The 19215-nt window shown below is 29.7% G+C and overlaps 1 protein-coding gene across 1 annotated transcript in view; it reads right to left on the bottom strand.

Moving 5' to 3' along the window:
• The window catches only part of SI (sucrase-isomaltase), an 83846-nt gene that overhangs the window by 40667 nt on the left and 23964 nt on the right, over window positions 1–19215 (bottom strand). The window contains exons 16-25 of the mRNA XM_019718139.3: window positions 17326–17442; window positions 15165–15319; window positions 14231–14315; window positions 13372–13428; window positions 12280–12404; window positions 10551–10639; window positions 7988–8037; window positions 7101–7271; window positions 4292–4447; window positions 1637–1840 (exon numbers count right to left, since the gene is read on the bottom strand). Coding sequence (XP_019573698.3) covers window positions 1637–1840; window positions 4292–4447; window positions 7101–7271; window positions 7988–8037; window positions 10551–10639; window positions 12280–12404; window positions 13372–13428; window positions 14231–14315; window positions 15165–15319; window positions 17326–17442 — 1209 coding nt within the window. The remainder of the gene's footprint in view (window positions 1–1636; window positions 1841–4291; window positions 4448–7100; window positions 7272–7987; window positions 8038–10550; window positions 10640–12279; window positions 12405–13371; window positions 13429–14230; window positions 14316–15164; window positions 15320–17325; window positions 17443–19215) is intronic.

Below are 19215 nucleotides of genomic sequence, written 5' to 3' on the forward strand. Positions count from 1 at the left end.
TTTATTTCCTCAGTACATTTCTTAACAGTGATAGTATTAGATCAGAGTGCACTAACATTTGTAGGGACCTTGATAGCTATTTGTAAACTGTTTTCCAGAGTTAATGTATCAATTAATATTCTCACTAAAACGTGTACTCTAATACTGTTTTATGTTACACTAAAAGCATTTGCTTTAAAATTGTTATCTGTTTACTTGATGATGAGGATGAACCTTTTTCTACATAATTATTCAACATTCCAATTCCCCATTCTTTGAATTTGCTTTTTGTTATTTTGATTTTTAATGGGCACATTTTAATACTTTTATTTCCAATTTTTATTTATTCTTCTGTTAACTGCTTATAGGATTTTAATATTTTTCTTGTTTGTATCAGTTGAAATTTCTTGCCATTTATGATATAGGTGTCAGATATTTATACAGTTTTTGTTTACCTTTTAATTGTTTATAGTGTTTACTCATACTGAAACATGTTTAATTTTTATGTAGGAAATATGTGGTTTGAAAGACATATACTAGCCAGATGCAAGATAAATATGCAGCTATTTTTTTCTTGGGTTTTGTGATTTACTTTACATATTTATATATATATATATATATATATATATATATATATATATATATATATATATATTACATATACATACACACACACACACATATTTTTTTATGCATTCTTTTTAAAGAAACTGTCAGGTAATTCTAACTGCAGGTCTACTGTTTCAATTTTGTAAATTTTATCACTATCTCTTTTTTTTTAAGTTTCAACTATTGCCATTCTCATATCTTTATTTTTAAAGATGAACTTCAAGGTTATTCTATTAAGTCTCAAAAAATATTCCACTGAGATTTCTATGGAAATTATTCAAAAGCATAAACTGGTCTAACATGAGTTAACTTTTTAAAATTTAAGTCTTATTTAGGAATTTTTAGTACTTATTTAATGTCTATCAACACTTTTTAATAGTTAATTTTTCTTATAGACAGTCAACTTATTCCTATGATATTTTATATTTTATTGTTTATTTGATTGTCTTCTCATTTGCTTTTGCTAATGAAATTTGCTACCATTTCAGCTTCTAAATGGTGAATGATAGCATACAGTAAAGCATTTTTTAGAGATATTATTTTATATCTAGTCATTGTGCTGATCTTATTATTTGTAATAGTTTTTTTAAATCATTCCCTTGGAGCTCTTGAATAAAACAAAACATCGGTAAGTGTTACTGTAAAAGACATTGTTTTTTCTTTTTTATGTGTTCATGCTTTGGCCAGAAAATTTAGATCACTATTTAAAAATAATGGAAATAGTAAGCATCCTGTTTTGTTTTTTGTTTGTTTATTTCAAGGGGGCTACAAACATAGTCCATTCTATATTATTTATAGGTAGCAACAATTTAAATATCTTCTAAAAAATTACTACATGTTCACAAGTTAGCAAAAATGAGCTTTATTTATTGTGCACCTAACTATTTATGACATGAGCTGTGTAAAAGAAAAAAAAGCTTTATTTTTATAGAATCAAAGTGTCATCAACCCAATTAATTCTTAAATTACATTAAAAATCCAATCACCTTTTCAAAATCTCTCATCTCGAGAGATAAGTCATGTATATTATAGTTTACATTAAACATACCTTAAACTGTAGCATGTCATTTTTATGATATTTCACCTCCACACGAAGAGTTGAGATAGGTGTAGAAGGTCGTTTTATTCGGAGGTTTGCAGTATTCAGCTGGAGGTCAGCTGTTACACCAATTGGTGAATACTGAGTTGACTGGACTAAATAAGAGTTGTCATGCCTAGGAAAGTAACACTCAGGTGCTTTGGATCGAGGAATCTGAAAATGTAATACATGTTTAAAGCAAGAAATTGTAAGCATTGTAATATTTGAGTCTCAAAAAAATAAGGTAGACATATTTAGTTACAGGTTGTGTTGTGTGATTACAAATTTTATTGCTTAATACAATGAAATTTCAATAACAGAATAAACTATCTAGTATGCAACCCGAAATACCATATTCTTAAATGTTATATAGAATATTTATATTTTGACTCTAAAGATAGAGCAGAAGGATAAAATAGCATAGCATTTCAACTCAAAAAAAATAGAATAATTATGTAGGGTTCGCAGCAATTAAGTATATTACTCATAAATTTTGACCCATGCATGTTCCTACTCTTCATAATGATTATTGCCTTTTATATGTAAAATGGCTCTTCAAAAACCCCAGAAGGGCATGTACTTAAAGTTCTTTTCTTTTACTTATAATAAAACTATATAATGCCTTATTTCATGCCTATTCCTTACATTGGTCAATAACATCCTGACCAGTACTTGAAATAGAAAGTGTGGCCAAAGATCACAACTAATTGGTTTATATAGCAGTAAAAGATAGGATCTATGAAAAAGAATGATAAACTGTAGCAGTGAGGGCTACTTGCCCTACCATAGGCCATTCTCCATTCTTAGTCATTAAATTACACTGTTGGGAGAAGCAATGTGCCCATCTACATTTCCCAGCTTTTGAGGAAGTTGTCTATGACACCGAAAACTGCCTTAAAGGAAAATGTTATAAGCTGACTAATGAGGATATCCTTTGTCCTTCCACCTTCTGGGACTGAAATGCATATATAATGGTAGAAGCCATAAAACAACCTTGAAGATGAAAACAAATGATAGATATGGACATTGATGACACTGAGTATCCAGTGTAATATCCCTGAGATTCTTATTTGTTAAAAAACAAAACAAAACAAAAAACATATTTTGTTTAACCAAATTAGATATTAGATTTCGGATGCTCCCAGCTTCAAGCAATTCTTGACTGATAGGACTACTACAGCAGTTTGTTTTCCCACATTAGAATATAAGCTCTATCAGGGAAGAGGGTTTTTGTTAATTTACTCACCTAGAACAGTGCTTAGAAAATAAGAGGTCTCAATAAGTATTTGTTCAATGAATCAATGAGTAAATAGCATAGTCTAAAGAAACATAGGGAACCTTATCTGTACCCTAAATTTTCATATTTAATGGACTTCTTATGTCTGACATCCATATGTTAAAGCTTCACTCAGGATTTATAGATGATGTAATACAGAATTGTACACCTGAAATCTATGTAACTTTACTAACAATTGTCACCCAATAAACTTTAATTAAAAAAAATAAAAAAACTTCACTTACTTGACCTAAGAATCTGTAGGGTGTTAAAATTAAGAATAGTTCTGGGAAAAGTAAATTTTTAACATTTCTTATTAGAAGTTATTTCTGCTTTAGTACTCATCCTTTAGATTTGATTTGATAATGGAAGTGAGTATGCACTAAATGAAATGGGGGATGGATATGATTTGAAGGAAGAGCTGAGTTTTAAAGAGAAGATATTGGAGACATGGAAAAATACTTCGCTATTTGTCTTCTATTGATTTCAGAATCGTTTTCCCTCCTCACTTTGTTTCTTCAATTCTTCCCTAAACTTTCCTAATGGTGAAGATTATGCTGCATTATCAACATTGGAGCGAAATAGGGACAATTTCTCTGGTGGCAATTATACTGGAGAAAAATGGGGGTAGTGTCTCTGGGGGCAACTACATATTTCCTTACGTAAATGCAAGCATTTCTGGGAAGTTGCTAGTAGATGTGTCTTAACTCTTTCCAGTCATATAACACATACATTTAATTTCCTGGTTATTCAAAATAAATGCTTCTGCTGAGAAAACCCAGTGATGTAAGCAAAAGCTGAGAATTTGACACATAAGTATAGCAAGACAGAACTCTTCTTATATCCCTTCCTGTAATAACTTCTGCCATCTACATCCCTCATCATTCTGTTGAAAGGATGACCCAAATAATTGGTTAGAAGTTATCACCTCTTAGTAAAACAGATATAACCCATCAATCAATTTCAGAACTTTCAGTAACTTGAGATGATGCTTTGAAAGATTGTTCCCTACCAGCAATATCTTGTTTAATTAGGATAGTTAGCTATAACCAACATTTAATACAGTGCAATAAATATAGTATTATTTTATTAAATAATTTTACACTATCCAAAGTGCCTGAAAAATCAACTTACAGTTCCATTTAGTCTGGCATTTAGTAAGCTATGTCTTTGTAGTATTAACTAAGATACAGACAAATTTTATATCAGAAGTCCTAATTTCAAATTCTAAATGCTTATTTAGATAAATTTGGAATATATACTATATAATTAAAATTATAATATGTAGAGTTTAACTGAAATGCTTATATGAAAGGCATATCATGAATCACAATTAAAATTCTTATTACCTTGTCCCATTTACAGCCACGTTCTTCACAGTTTTCCCTAGTTGCAGAGTCTGCGCCTGGGTAACAATTAAACCTTTCGTTTTCTGAGAAACTTTGTTTCCATTGAATGGTAAAGTTTTTTCCCAGGTTAAACTTGAGACTGTAAATTAGGAGACTCTTTGAAGACAAAGAAAGCATTAAAGAATATTTCTGACCATTGTACAATTTAAAAATATTAAATATCTATGAAATATGGCAACCATAGCAATTCGTCAAATCAAGTTCATAAATAGTTTTAATATAATACTTAAAGAACAGAATAGAAAGGAGAAAATATGTCATGACACTGAAATGAACAGAACCTCAAGACAGAAAAACTATGAGACTTGTAGACCACAGATGAAAAGCATTTTCTTTATATCTAGACATGAGTTCAATTCACAGTTCTGCCATTTAATGTTCATGAGTCTGGGAAAATTGCTTATCCTCAATTTTCTCCTGCTGTAAATGGGGACTCCTACTAAAAGGTGTTACATAGAAAATGAAATGTGAAATTTAAAACACCTAGCGCAATACCTGGGGTATACTAGGCATTAAGTAAATGTAAGGTCCCTCAAGGAAAAAACAGGGAAGAAAAAGTTGACCAACTTGATTGGTATGGAGGCTCCCAGAGTCAGAGGAGTGGAACATGTATTTCTTTAATTTTGTCCCTAAGTTTATCCACTGGTTAAAATATTTGAGAAACAAGTTAGAGGGGTGATAATACATAACTAGGTTAAAAAAAATGGGAGAATATCTTTATATATATGCATGCACACACGGATATATATAGGTCTGACAATTAAGCTTGTGAACTTGTTGTAATGATGTTGCTAATCTTTTTTGATATCAGAGGGATTATTCATTATGAATTTGTACCAACTGGACAGTTAACCAAGTTTACTATTTGGAAGTGCTGAAAAGGCTGCGTGAAAAAGTTAGATGACCTGAACTTTTCACCAACAATTCATGGCTCTTACATCACGACAATGCACCAGCTCACAAGACACTGTCTGTGAGGGAGTTTTTAGCTGGTAAACAAATAACTGTATTGGAACACCCTCCCTACTCACCTGATCTGGCCCTCAATGACTTCTTTCTTTACCCGAAGATAAAGGAAATATTGAAAGGAAGACATTTTGATGACATTCAGGACATCGAGGGTAATATGGCAAAAGCTCTGATGGCCATTCCAGAAAATTGCTTTGAAGCGTGGACTAGGAGCTGGTATTAGTGCATAGCTTCCCAAGGGGAGTACTTTGAAGGTGACTGTACTGATATTCAGCAATGAGGTCTGTAGCACTTTTTCTAGGATGAATTCCCTAACTTAATTATCAGACCTCACATGTGTGTGTGTGCGTGTGTGTGTACAAATATATATATATATATATATATATATATATATATATATATATATATATATATATTCTAGTGCACAATTATTTATATTATTAGGATATTACAAACTTTTGTTTGGTTATTGTTTATATATTTCGAAATAAAATGAGTAAAATTTATCCTAGAGTTACATTTGCATTGCTTACTTTTTCATATCAACTTATTTTCATAACTCTGCACTCAGGAATGAAAATCATAAAGATTAGTCTAAGCGCAGCAGAATTAAGAAGGTATATGGATTAGTGCCTGTACAAATCCTTACATTAGCATAAAAACAAACACTGACATAAACTGAGATGGCAAAACCAAATAAAATAATTTTTGTATTATATCCTCTTTATAATCTTTGTTAAAATCATAAAGTTCTCAATAAACCTGTAGTATTTAGTTTATATTGATTAATTCCTATAGCCCTAGGAATATATGAATTATAGCATATTTACTAAATAAAAAAATAATTAACCAATACATATTTTTATAAAAATTAATAGCAGAAAAATTCTGGGCCAAGAGGCATAGGACTTAGACAAAAAAAATACTTCAAAAAAGTATTCTATACCCAAACTAATTCTGAATTTATTTATGGTTTTACTAATAATTTAGTATTATATAAAGTGTAGAAAAGTAAATGCGAATAAAAATCACATCAATGTTTTAAATTATTACAGTTTAACATTTTAAATACATTAACTTATTACTAAAAACAACATTATGATTTAAATATCACATTTTGTGGATGAGGAAGCTGAGATAATGAGAAATTAATTTAGTATGTTTAAATGCACAGACTGCGGGGTTGGAATTTGAGCTCAATTCTCTGACAACTTTTCCCTCTCTAGTACACTTGTTAAAAAAGACAAAAAAGACAAGCTAAAACATGCCTTGTATTAGAAGGTGAGGGTATAAACAAATTTTGAAGAAAAAAAGTACAAGATATATTGAGGACAATGAGAGTTCATAAAAGGAGAAGGAAGAATAATTTAAGGATTAAATCATTCTTGGATTTAATCATGGATTAAATCAATATATTTAAGAGTCTTAAATGAGAAGCTAAAACATTTAGAATCTTTGTTGTATACTAAAGACGAGTAAGTTAAAAGTTTGGGGTAGGAGAATAGTATAAGAAAATACAAGAAAGACATATATGTCATCTCAAAGATACCTTCAGCAGAGAGGAAGAAGTAACAAGGAGTCTCCTTAATGTTGACATCTAAATATAAATTGGAATGACCTAAAATGGAATATTGGCAGCAAGAGGGAAAGAAAATAAAGAAGAAAAAAACAAAACAGAGATATATCATGAAGAAAAAAGGTCACAAAACCCAAAGCCTGGTTATATCATGTTAAATGTGAGAGTATATGACAGCTAAATATTTTTAAAGATTGTATTTACCTGGTTGGAAGCAGTATAAGTGAAATTGTCATGAACTTGCATTGGTTGATTATCTTCCATCACTGTAACTTCAGTAACAGTATCTGCGATCCCAAGGATTTTTACAGTCTCAAATGCTAAATTGACTCCTTCCTGGTATGATGAATGTGTACATATGCTATCTAATTTGTTCTGAGAAAAAAAAGTATATCATGTTATATATTAAGTAGAAGGTCTTTGGATACAAACCTGAAATAATAATGCAAGTATGAAATAGGAAAAGAAGCAATCATCAATCATACCATTCCCACCAGCTCTCCACATCCAAGTAGCATATATAAAAACACTTATTAGTAACTCTTCTCAATTTTTTTGTATACATGTCATAAGATTTATTATCAACAGTTACCTAAATTACTCAAGATGCAACTCATATACAGCCTCTCATTCTAGCCCTAATGTTGATGAAGAATAACTTAGCTTTGACAAAAAGAGAATATATGAAGAAATCCAACATCTACAAAAAACATCACTATTAATTATTCAAAATTTAACCTTGCATATAGATTTTCATTGTCACCCCAAATCTATGACAATTATTGCTGTGACTGATGCATTCAAACATTTTCAAATAAACTGAGATTATCTTCCTAGGGCCTCTTGCTAAAACTAGACATAGCACTTTAAGAAGTTTAAAAAATTCTGTGCATTGATTTCATCATCACCAACTGATCTATACATATAAATATAAAAATTTAAGGTAACAGTTTTATTTATAATTTCATAATTTATTTCTTTGCATTGAAATCTGAAAGTAACATCTTTCCCCAAAAATAATCCATAATAAAGGCATAACTCAGACATTAACAAGGTATATATTTAACTATGCATCCAAGAAGAATGCTTACATTAGAAACTGAAAATGTATATAAAATGTAGTTGCCATTTTGTATGGTATCTGAAATAGAAAAAAAAAACAAAAACAAAGTTGTCAGATTAAAACACAATGTTAAGTTCTCTGCTCTATTTTCAGTTGTACAACACTTGAGAAATTTGAAAAAAAAATATATTATTTATTAATAAAGCAAATTAAACAGATTCTTCTTTTAAGTTAAGGTTTTTCTTAAATTATCTTGGTTTTATATTTTCCCAGGGAGTGAAAGTAATGAATGCATATTTGCCTAGTTTAATTTTCCAAAGACTGCTAAAATATTTCTGTAAATTCAGAGAAAACAAAACTTGTAAAATATACATAATTGTAAATTTATTATTTGAACAACATTTTATCTCTTTCTAGTAAACCATGTAACATTCTTGGGAAGACATGGCACACTAATTTTATTTTGCATCTTTTAATTTTTTTCATTATTTGAAAAAAGAGTGAATCTGAAGACATGTTAAAGATTGACATAAACTTTAATGAAAAAATGGAATAAGTAATGATTTTCTGCACTATACATGTAACAAATTTTTTATCAACATGTTTCTTTAACAGGTTTTAAGATTATGACCAGAATAATTTGGAAGAAACAATGAAAATATAAAGGGAATCTTAGGATTTACATAAGATACTTTTAACAACATGAATGTAATTAAAAATTTAAGCCTAGGAAATAAAATTAGAATCAGAACCCAATTGAAGATCATTTTATTTGCACGTTTACTTACAAATTATTCAGAAAATTTTGATTTAACTTTTCAAAATGTATAACTATATAGGTACCACATATTAGACAACTGATTAAATCATGTCTCCATAGTTTTAACCATCCTCTTATATAGAACTAAATTGTCAGTATCAATTTTTACAAATAGAAAAAGAAATATATTTGGGAATATTTATATTATTTGAGAAATAAGAATAACCATATAATCAAGTCCCATATACTATTAATAGAAGTATTGTCTCTACAACATCCTTTAATGATGATGACACATAAGGTAATTCTGCTGGTGTCCACTTTTTACAGAATTTTTATGTAGTAAATGCTCAGAAACTTTTCTTACAAGAGAGTTCATTCTAGTGTGCTTAGGCTCCAAGATATTTTAGAAAGAGCAAGAAGGCTGGTGTGCTGGAGTAGATGGCAAATAAAGAGCATCAGGGAATAACTGTGTGTGTGTGTGTGTGTGTGTGTGTGTGTGTGTGTGTGTGTGTGTGTGTGTTTATGCGTGTGCATGGGTATGCCCATGCACAAATGTGCAAATCATGGTCAGTGCTCTAGAACTTAATAAAGACTGTGGCTCCTAATAGGGTGAAATGGAGACTCATTAGATGATTTTGAGCAGAGATGTGATGATTTGAATCACCTTTTGAAAGAATGACTCTATCTGCTGGATTATAAGTAGAATGTAAAAGGGATTGACAAGAACTATAGACCTATATAGATCCGTTAGATAACTACTGTAGTAATTAAAATGAAAGATAGTGAGGATAGTTGTGGAGTTAATGAGAGGACCCAGATCAAGGCAGAATCAAGAAAAAACCCTAAGTTGTGAGAGAGAAGTCAACTCTAACATTTTTGACATCTTGTACAAGTAAAGATAAAACTACCATCAACTGACAAGGGGAAGACTCTAGGTGGAGCAGATAATTTAGTAATTTATTTTCACAGATAAAATTTAAAGAAAAAGAATATTTTCCATAGACTCTACATTTTCAAATTATAAGAGTGTATGCCAACAAAAAGACTTCTTCTTGAATTTATTTAGAGATATTTAGATGTTTCATATACATTTATAGGCATATAGGATATTCTTGAATAAATATGAGAAGTAGTGAATTAAAATAGATGCTAAACTATAATTTTTATATGTACATAGATTAAAAACACACCTAAGAGCCCTCTATTAAAAGAAATAGGATACAAATACTTCACAAATTTATGAGGGTAAGTGTAATTGACTAAATCTAAACAAATAAATTTACTATGGCATAATTAGATATTAGCAAAAAATGTCTTTTTTTTATTCCCTTGGTTTACTGAATTTTCAAGTTTGGGCTCATGAAATAAAATTAAAGACACTTAATTGAAATAAATTTTAAAACATTTATATAATACTTATCAAATAATTTTGCATTATTAACTACAGTTTTAATGTTGGTTTAATTTTTAGAGTAATAAAATTTTATTTTTAACCACTACAATAATTTAAGACAGTTGAAAATAATTTGTACATCTGAGAATTTATTAACTATTTTAATTAAAAATAATTTCAGAATTAAACTATCTACACTCATCAAAGACTTTTACAATGGACCATTGGATAAAACTACATATGGTAATTAAATATATAATTTAAATTAAAATATTAAATTTCATAAAAGAACCTCAGATCCTAAAACAGATAAAAGACAGGAAATCAAAATTAATATTTAGGACATTTTTTAAATGTATGCAACTTTATAGCAGTAAAGGCAAAATATCCCAACATCAGAATGAACATTTGAAAGTATATGCCTTTAAGACTTACCTTTAGTTTCTCCATCATCCCAGAAGAAGTCTCCTTTTGCTGTGTTATCGTCAGCTAATGCAACTATAAGTCCTAGAGGGTTCTTTCGACTGTTAAGTAAGTTTGTGTACATATATGATTAAAAATAAATTTGCAATAGTGAAATATCCTATAAATAAGTCCATTTCAAACTAACAGATTTGTAGGAGTTCTTATTCACATGAGCACATGTTATTAAGATAATAAAATCTATGTCTATACTTATTAATAATTTTTCAATGAGAAAAATAATTTATATACTTACAAAATAAATAAAACAAATGGCTATAATACATAAAATAAATATAATAAATATAATACAGCATTTCTTGGAGGCTGCACCAGCAATTTTGAACAGTATAATATATGAATTCAAACAAAAAAAATTAAATGTACCCTATGAATGCTCAATTCAATGTGTATTTGCCACATATCAATTAATCCTAAATTGCAATGTATCAAGGGTACAACTTACATATAAAATAATGAAAAGTATAATATAAAAAATTTAAGTGCTTAATGAATCACTAATAATCTTAGAAATGAAGCTAATTCATATGAAATGAGATGTGATGACTAAAAATGTTTTTCTTAGTTATATAATACTCTAGGTTTTTAAACCTAAATAGCAGCCCTCAGGCTTTACAGTTCAGGCAACTGCTATATACAGAATATATTCCTTCCAGCATGCATTCACCAAAGGGTATGTTTCTCTTGTTTAATACTGTTCTAGAGTATAACCAATTTTTTCTGAGAAAATTGTCATGAAAGAGTTACGGTATTAACATAATCAATTCTATAATGCCTAAATAATTAAATTACTAACACACATCCACTCACTCATTAACTTGTTCCTTCAACAAATATTCAGAGAAAATAGGGAGGCTATTCTGGGTCACTATTACTGGCCTGGGCACTTAAGCAGTGAAAAGTCAACTTGCTGCCTTCATAGAGTTTATAGTCTGGGGGAGTAAACACACTACATACAAGAAAAAGTAAATACTATAATTCCATATATTCTTAAAGTTATGAAGGAAATATAGCAGAGTAAGGAATAGTGTCTGACTATCTGTTCAGGAATATGGGGAAATATGTGGGTTCAATATGATGACTTCTGTGCCCTGTACCCAGAATAAACTCTGCAAGATGGAGCATCAGAATTTTCAAATTTCTTTGTTTTTTCTAAATATTTCTGGAATTCATTTTTACTGAATAGTTTAGTTTCTATATGTTCTTTGTCTAAACAGAAATATCCACCTCATTTGTCAACTTAAAAGTAAAACATTTTAGAAGAAAGTAAAACCTTGTGACATTTAGGTACTAAAAATCTAAATATTTAACAACTGATACTTTTATCAAGTATATAAGTTACTTTAACATTTCATAGTTTTATTAAGAATCAGTCTTTGACTTTATAGATATTCTATGGAGAATGTCTATGGAGATATTCTATGGAGATATCCTATGGAGAATGTACATTTTTAGCACAGGAAATACAATTCTAACATAATTATGTTTATTTTAAAAATAACTTTGTATTAATATACATCATTTGATTCTTCTTCTTATAACCATGATGGTTACATTTAAGAATTTCCTCCACATGTCAAATATCTTCTGGTGAATAAACATTAATCTTTGATTCACAAAAATATGAAATATTAAAACTTGAATTATATTTCGGATTTTAGTTAATGATTTTCCAGTTTACCTTGCAGTTGTAGTCACAGCAGGTTGTTGAATGGGGATAATATAACCTCCTCTGAGATGTAATCCTATTTTATCTCCTGGAAGATGCATATCAACACGTTGTTTTTTCCATGGTCTTTTTTCACCCTAGTATTTGAAAGTTAAAAATATTTTTTATTATTAGTGAAGACTTTAAACCCCATTTCACAAAGATTAAAATTTATACATAGAAATAATTTTATTATGAGTAATTCTTGTTATCTAAATAATTCATGTCATCTAAATCAATGTTAATATGTTGTTTTCTAACTTTTAAAGGAAATTCATCTTTGTTTTCACTTTACTGAACAAAGAAGGGGGGAAATAAGTTCACTTTCTCCAAAAACAAAAACAAACAAACAAACAAAAAAAAAAAAACAAAAAAAAAAAACAGGAAAATCTATTTCCTTTCTACAATAACTAATATTCTTAATTAGCTCTATTTTTATTATTTGTTTTGTTTTAAAGTTAACCATGTCTTTAGAAAGGATTTTTAAAAAATCAGTTTCTATAAAAATAAAGGGTCTGTTAGCAAATACAAGTGACATACACAGTAATGCCTTTTAAAATCAATACTTCCCAAAAGGTCTTGGTCAATTAAAAAAATATGTTGTGTATATGAATGCTGTTATGTTGCCTTGTCAAGGTTGAAATAAAAATCTTTCCCAAACGTTTGTACTCTATAAATACAAATGTTTAAAATTAGCTCAAACTCAATTCTTCTGACAATAAGATAAATATGTAAAAAGGAAAAGTATTAAAATACCACTACTCCTTCCTAAAATTACTCTAGAACTTTTATTTCCATATTTTGAAAATGAGTAACATAACTGTTTATGTAAAGAATACAACATGATATTAATCATATACTTGTATACATATACAAGTATACAAAACATATACTTGTTCATGAGCAGCAAAATGTACAAATTGTTACACATTCAAATTTGGAATTCTTCTTTTTATAACAGAAATACTGAAAGTAGATATGGTATTTGTTTGGAGTTAAGTTTCCATGTAAACATGTTTGGGACTATAATACTGGTGAGTCTACTATTATATTAAGGATACTTACAGTTTCAAAATCATACCAAGTAGCATCAGGAATGTATGCACTCACTGTAGTTGCTCCCTGTAATAAAGCAAGATAATTTATGCACATATCATATATAATGTATATACGTTCATATATACATATTTATTTTTACCTAAAAACTGAACAAAAAAGAATTACATCAAATACTAAGCTGGGTTTTCATAGTCAAGGGTAAAAATTTCCTTTGTATTGTTAAACTCCAATATTTCATATAAATAGTAACTGAAAGACTATTATATGAGTTTTAGATAACATCACAACATAAAATATGAGGAAAACAAAGATGAAATTAATTTAGGTGGCAACTAAAATAATGCATTTATGCATTTGTATTATTATAATCTACATGGTAATTGTGAAAGTGAACACACGTTTCTGTATATTTGCATGGGCATAAAGACTGTTTAATAATAGGTAAAACCAAACATCGCACTCTCCCATAGATTCAATATTTTCAAATGATCAGCTACTTTTTAAGTTCCCCTTTACATACAATGTAGTAAAATTTCAATGTCTATGTCTAATTAAATGAGAGTTTATTGTTAATACTATAAGATTTGAATTCAACTCCATGAATAAAGTTTTATTTTTCAGAATAATACATTTATACAGTTTCTTTTTCTTAGTCACACATCATGTATTTGAAAAGTATAAATCTACTTGATATTTTTAATAATTTTTCAAATGTTCTTCTAGTTTTTATAATTCAATTCAACATCGATCAGGTTGAAACAGTCTATGGAGTAACATCTATTATGAAGATGTTTTGTAATTTATTGTGGATTTGGTTATACAAACTTCCCGTTAAGTGATAAATTCATTAAATTTCAAAACCTACCTGTTTCAAGACAGGAGTAATAAGTAATGAGGGGCCCCATAAGAACTGAGTGTCCTCAATCCAGCTATTCGTATCCTGATAAAACCTAAGAATGACAATGTTCATAGTATAAAGATTAAAAAAAAATAAGTTTATCTAAATTCCTTGTTTATCTTTTCATTTTTTTCCCCTGGGAATGATTATTAGCTTTAATTTTACTTGTTTGATATGTCATTTTGAATCTATATTTTTTACATCTTTATGGTTCATCTCACACTGGAGAAGGAAGACAGGATGAAGAAAGGGAGAAAAGGAAAAAAGGAGTGGGTAGTTAAATAGTTCACCCAAGACTCAAAAACATCTATTATATAGGATAAGGTCACTCTTTATCTGTCATAAACAACGATTCTGTTTAATTCATTTTCTCATGTAAGAAGGGTTCATAAAGATATATGAATACCTTTCATATTCTACTTTTTTCCCTTTAAACCCTTTTGGTTATAAACTCCCATTTTGACTTAGTTTTGAAAGGGACATTAGACATTTCTTGAGGAAAGGTTCTGCTGTGGTCAAGATATACAAAAACAAGCACGATTTATTGTGTTGCCCCTATACTATGCTCTTGGTCTATATTTAGATGACTTTCACAATATATACACAATATGTTTTCAATAATTCTATATTTAATCTTGCTGACTGATATAATTTCCCTAACATATTGTTTATACCTTTTACCTTATGAGTTCTATTCATCTCACATTTGTAGTTTAATCTCGTCCAAATGACTAAATTAATTATATTTGCTATGTCATTCTACAGTTCATCAAATCATTTATATGAATGTAAAAACAAGGAGCAGAAATCTACTTAACATCTTGATTTATTTCCATTAAGTTTTTAATACATGTGCAAGCATAATCTGAGAGATATCAAAATTCTTGAACATAGTACTCACTCATGAAGAAATGGCCTTGCTACTGTTTCTCCAAACATGTGGGCTTTATAAAACAGAGTATAGAGGAAAGGTAATAAAGTATAGCGAATATTCAAATAATGCCTTGATGAATTAACCAAAAGAGAATTCTGTCCGAAAAATGCTGGATCTTGATGCTATGGGACAAAAAGATAAATTAAAATGAAATGAGAAAGATAAATTATGAGTGAAAAATAAAATAGAAACATTTAACCTATTTTTGAAAAGCAGATTATATACAATTTAGCTTGTTATAAAGAGTTGAAATTACTCCTATCTCACCATCAAAGCGTATAACTATTTCTAGTTTTTATGCTTTTTTATTTGGATATGTGTTTTAATTAAACTTTATTTTAAAGTGGATATTGATTATTTAAATACACGCACTTAGAGAAGATAACATTTTAACAAAGAATTTTTTCACTAATATTGTTTGGAGTAGGTTGAACTATTGGCTCAAATCCCCATGGTGCCTTGTCCCACACCTTTGCTAAGTACCTTTGCAGTCCCTACCATAACTCCAGGTGGAGGATACTTCTGCACTGCTTAACTTTGTACTCAGCTGAGTGACATACTCTAGCCACTGGAGTCTTCGTACATGTGAAGCATTCAAGTAAAGGCTTAAAATGTGCTTGCCTGAGGACTTGCTGCCTTGTGCCTTGCCATTACCTTTAGAAGAATAAGTTCAGGGAGTCTGCTAGTCAAGCGACACCAGGAACAGAGCTGCCTGGCCAGCCTGCAGATTGGCAACTTGAAGGACAGACTCCCCACTGAACCTAAACTAGGTCAGCTGACTCTCAGCCAACATACAATGATGTGAGCAAAACCTGCTTAGATCTCCTGCTTTGCGGAACAAAAGTAGCTGAGAGTACCAACTACTGTCTCCCTGGATTCACCATCACGTTTACCCTGAAGCTGTATTTCCCTGTGGCTGCTCCTAGCTAATTAATTAGCTAGGAACAGCTAATTAATAATAGTGGGCATACTATTCAGGCCCATTTCTGGGAGACTTTGCCTTGATGACTTCCCACTGGGCTGACTGATACTTCCTTAGAATCTGTAATTCTATGATGTAATACGTGACTGCCTATCAAACCTCCTTCCTTGCCTTCATCTCATCAGGTTCAGACCTGAATTATGATCCGGAGGTTTTCTTCACTTTCTCTTGCTGGCCCTCCCCCTTTATCCTTCATAAGTATTTCACCAATAAATCTCTAACATGTCTGTTTTGGCATCTACTTTTGAATTACACAAATAAACACAAAGCACAATGTAATTCATATCAGGATCCCCCATGAATACAAATTTCATGAAAGCACAGCTGAGGTAGATTAGAAATTGACTAATCTCCAATTAATATCATTTACTTCTGGTCTATATTGTCTCCTTTCATGTTGAGTTCTGTGTAGTTTTCTCTCTTCCCAAACAGAATTAAGGCTCTATATGTAACCAATATGTGAACAGTGAATAATCTCTTAACTAACATGTGCTTAATTGACTTGATGGTTTTACCAAATTTCCCTATTCTCTCTGAAAAATATCCCATGGGAGCCCACAGCATGAATTCTCAGGGCTGGTAGAACAAATTAGTACGTCCCTATACTTCTGCTCCCACCAGTTAAGATGCATGTTTTAAAAGTGGTAGTTTTTTTTTTTTTTTTTTCCCAACATGTCATTCAGTTTTGCTTATTATAGAAAGATTCTGGATTCAAACTGCTTTGCAAGTGGCTTGAATACTTTTTGTTTCTTTAATGAAAATAAATAAATAAAATAAAATAACCTGGAAATTCTCAAGAGTGTATTATATATTTTATGAAATAAAAATTACCTGGAACTTACATTGTTAGAATCCGGACTCAAAAGTCTTTGGTTTTAATTTAAAACATTGTGATTTTAACACATTTATATATGCTTTAGGTTTAATTAAAAGATGTTATGACTGCATTATGTTTCATGATTTCCTCATTTGACCATTTTTTATATACAAAATATTTATAGGCATGTCTTCAGAAAAGGACTTCTAACTCTTCATCAATTATGCTACAAAATTTCAGACCATATCTTCTATAGATATAAATTTAAGTACATTGCTAAAAATAGAATGATGTTTTATTTCACAACAAGGAAAACAAGAGTCAGATACCTCATATCCATCAGCATTATGGTTTCTGGAAAATGGATAGAACGCCCCAAGTTGCATCCATCTTCTGCAAAGCTCTTCTGTGGTTTCAGCCACAAATCCACAGATATCTGCTCCAATCTAAATAACAAATATATCTATTATTTATAGTGTAAAGATTGTGAAATTTGCCCAGAGCATTACATTTTTTGCCTCAATGAATTTTGTATTACTTACAATCTTTTGTTTTACTGCATTTGTATACTCTTGCATGACCTTGTTTCTATATTTTCCGTTTTTGTTACATACTTGCCTCTAATTGCATTATTTTACTCTCTTTTCTTCAGAATTGTCTCTTTACACCCTTTGTTAGCCTTCTGTATTTATTATCTCCTACGATCTAATCATTAATTCAATGTATAAAGTAAAATTATAATATTAAAATGTGTTGCTTCTTACTCCCTAACTCACTTCTCATGATTTGGTTTTTCCATTTATAGTATGTTACTATAGGAGCAAAGTATACCCATATAAAATTGCATACCCCTTTCTTCATGAACACTCCAGAAAGACTATTATCCTTTATTTAGTATTTACTGTTTGCAAACATTTCTTTGTTTTTCTAAATAGTAAATATGTATCTATAAACAATATATATTTTTTCACATTTATTAATTTATACAAATGGCATGTTGTATGCATCACACTGTTTTTCTTTTTTTTTCAAATAATTATTTTTGTGAGATTTAATTATGTTAATATGGCTCTACTAATTCTCTATTGTATAGGATCCCAGGACTATAAAAAAATGATTGTATGCAATTTACATACAGTTTTTTTAATATCTAAAAAAACTTACTTTATGTCATGATAAATATGTACATTCATTATTATTTCCTGGTTTATTGGAAATGTACATTGTTTAATCAAAACTGGTTGTAAACATTTGTAGGCACAGTGGGCACATGAAATTTCCCATCACTCCATTTTCTAGCCAATTCCTGATATTTTCAGACTTTTAATTTTTATCACTATATATATATATATGAAATGTCTCTTACCAAAGTTTCTACTTGCATTTCTCTGATTACTGGGGAAGTTAAGAACTTTTTCATATTTTTATTAAGTCTAAATGGATCTCTCTTTCTATAGAACCACCTGTTTATATCCTTTGCTAATTTTTCTATTAGTTTTACTTTCTACAGATTCATAATAGACATTTTAAATTAAATATTAATCATTTATTGGCTATATAAATTGAAAATGGCATTTCCCAATTAGTGGGTAAGTTTTTTACTTTTAAAAATACTCTTTTGATGAACAGAAGTTTTCATTTTGTTGCAGTCAAATTTATGTTTCTTAATTACTTGTGCCTTCTGTGTTATGTTTAATAAATTATTCCCCTAACCTCATGTCGTAAAGTTAACTACTTATATTTTCTTCTAAAATATTTGAAGACTTTTTCACATATAGGTGTTTGATCAATCTGGGATTGATTTTTGTGTATGGTGTGAGACATGAATCCATTTTGTTTTATTTTTCCAACATATAATCAATTGCCCAATATGAATAGTTGGTACTTTCCTCACTGATCTACGGTAATAGTGTTATCATTTAACAAATTTCCATTAATGCATGGGCTTGTGCCTTTATTTTTCCATATTAATCTATTTGAATAGCTACAGTCAAGTATCATTGCGTTAGATTATGGTTTATCTTGTAGGGCAAATCGCCATGCTCTTCTCTACTTCTTCAAATTGGCTGTCTTTCACATGAAGTTTAGAATAATCTCATATGTTCCCCAAATTCCCTTTATAGTTTAAATTAGAATGTCACTGAATTTGAATAATAGTTTGGGAAGAATGCATATTTCAAATATATTGAGCCTTCTCCAAGAACATGGTTAATCATTAT

This window comes from Rhinolophus sinicus, chromosome 17 (assembly GCF_057876585.1).
Source record: "Rhinolophus sinicus isolate RSI-liver-muscle chromosome 17, RSI-T2T, whole genome shotgun sequence".
Taxonomy (NCBI): Eukaryota; Metazoa; Chordata; class Mammalia; order Chiroptera; family Rhinolophidae; genus Rhinolophus; species Rhinolophus sinicus.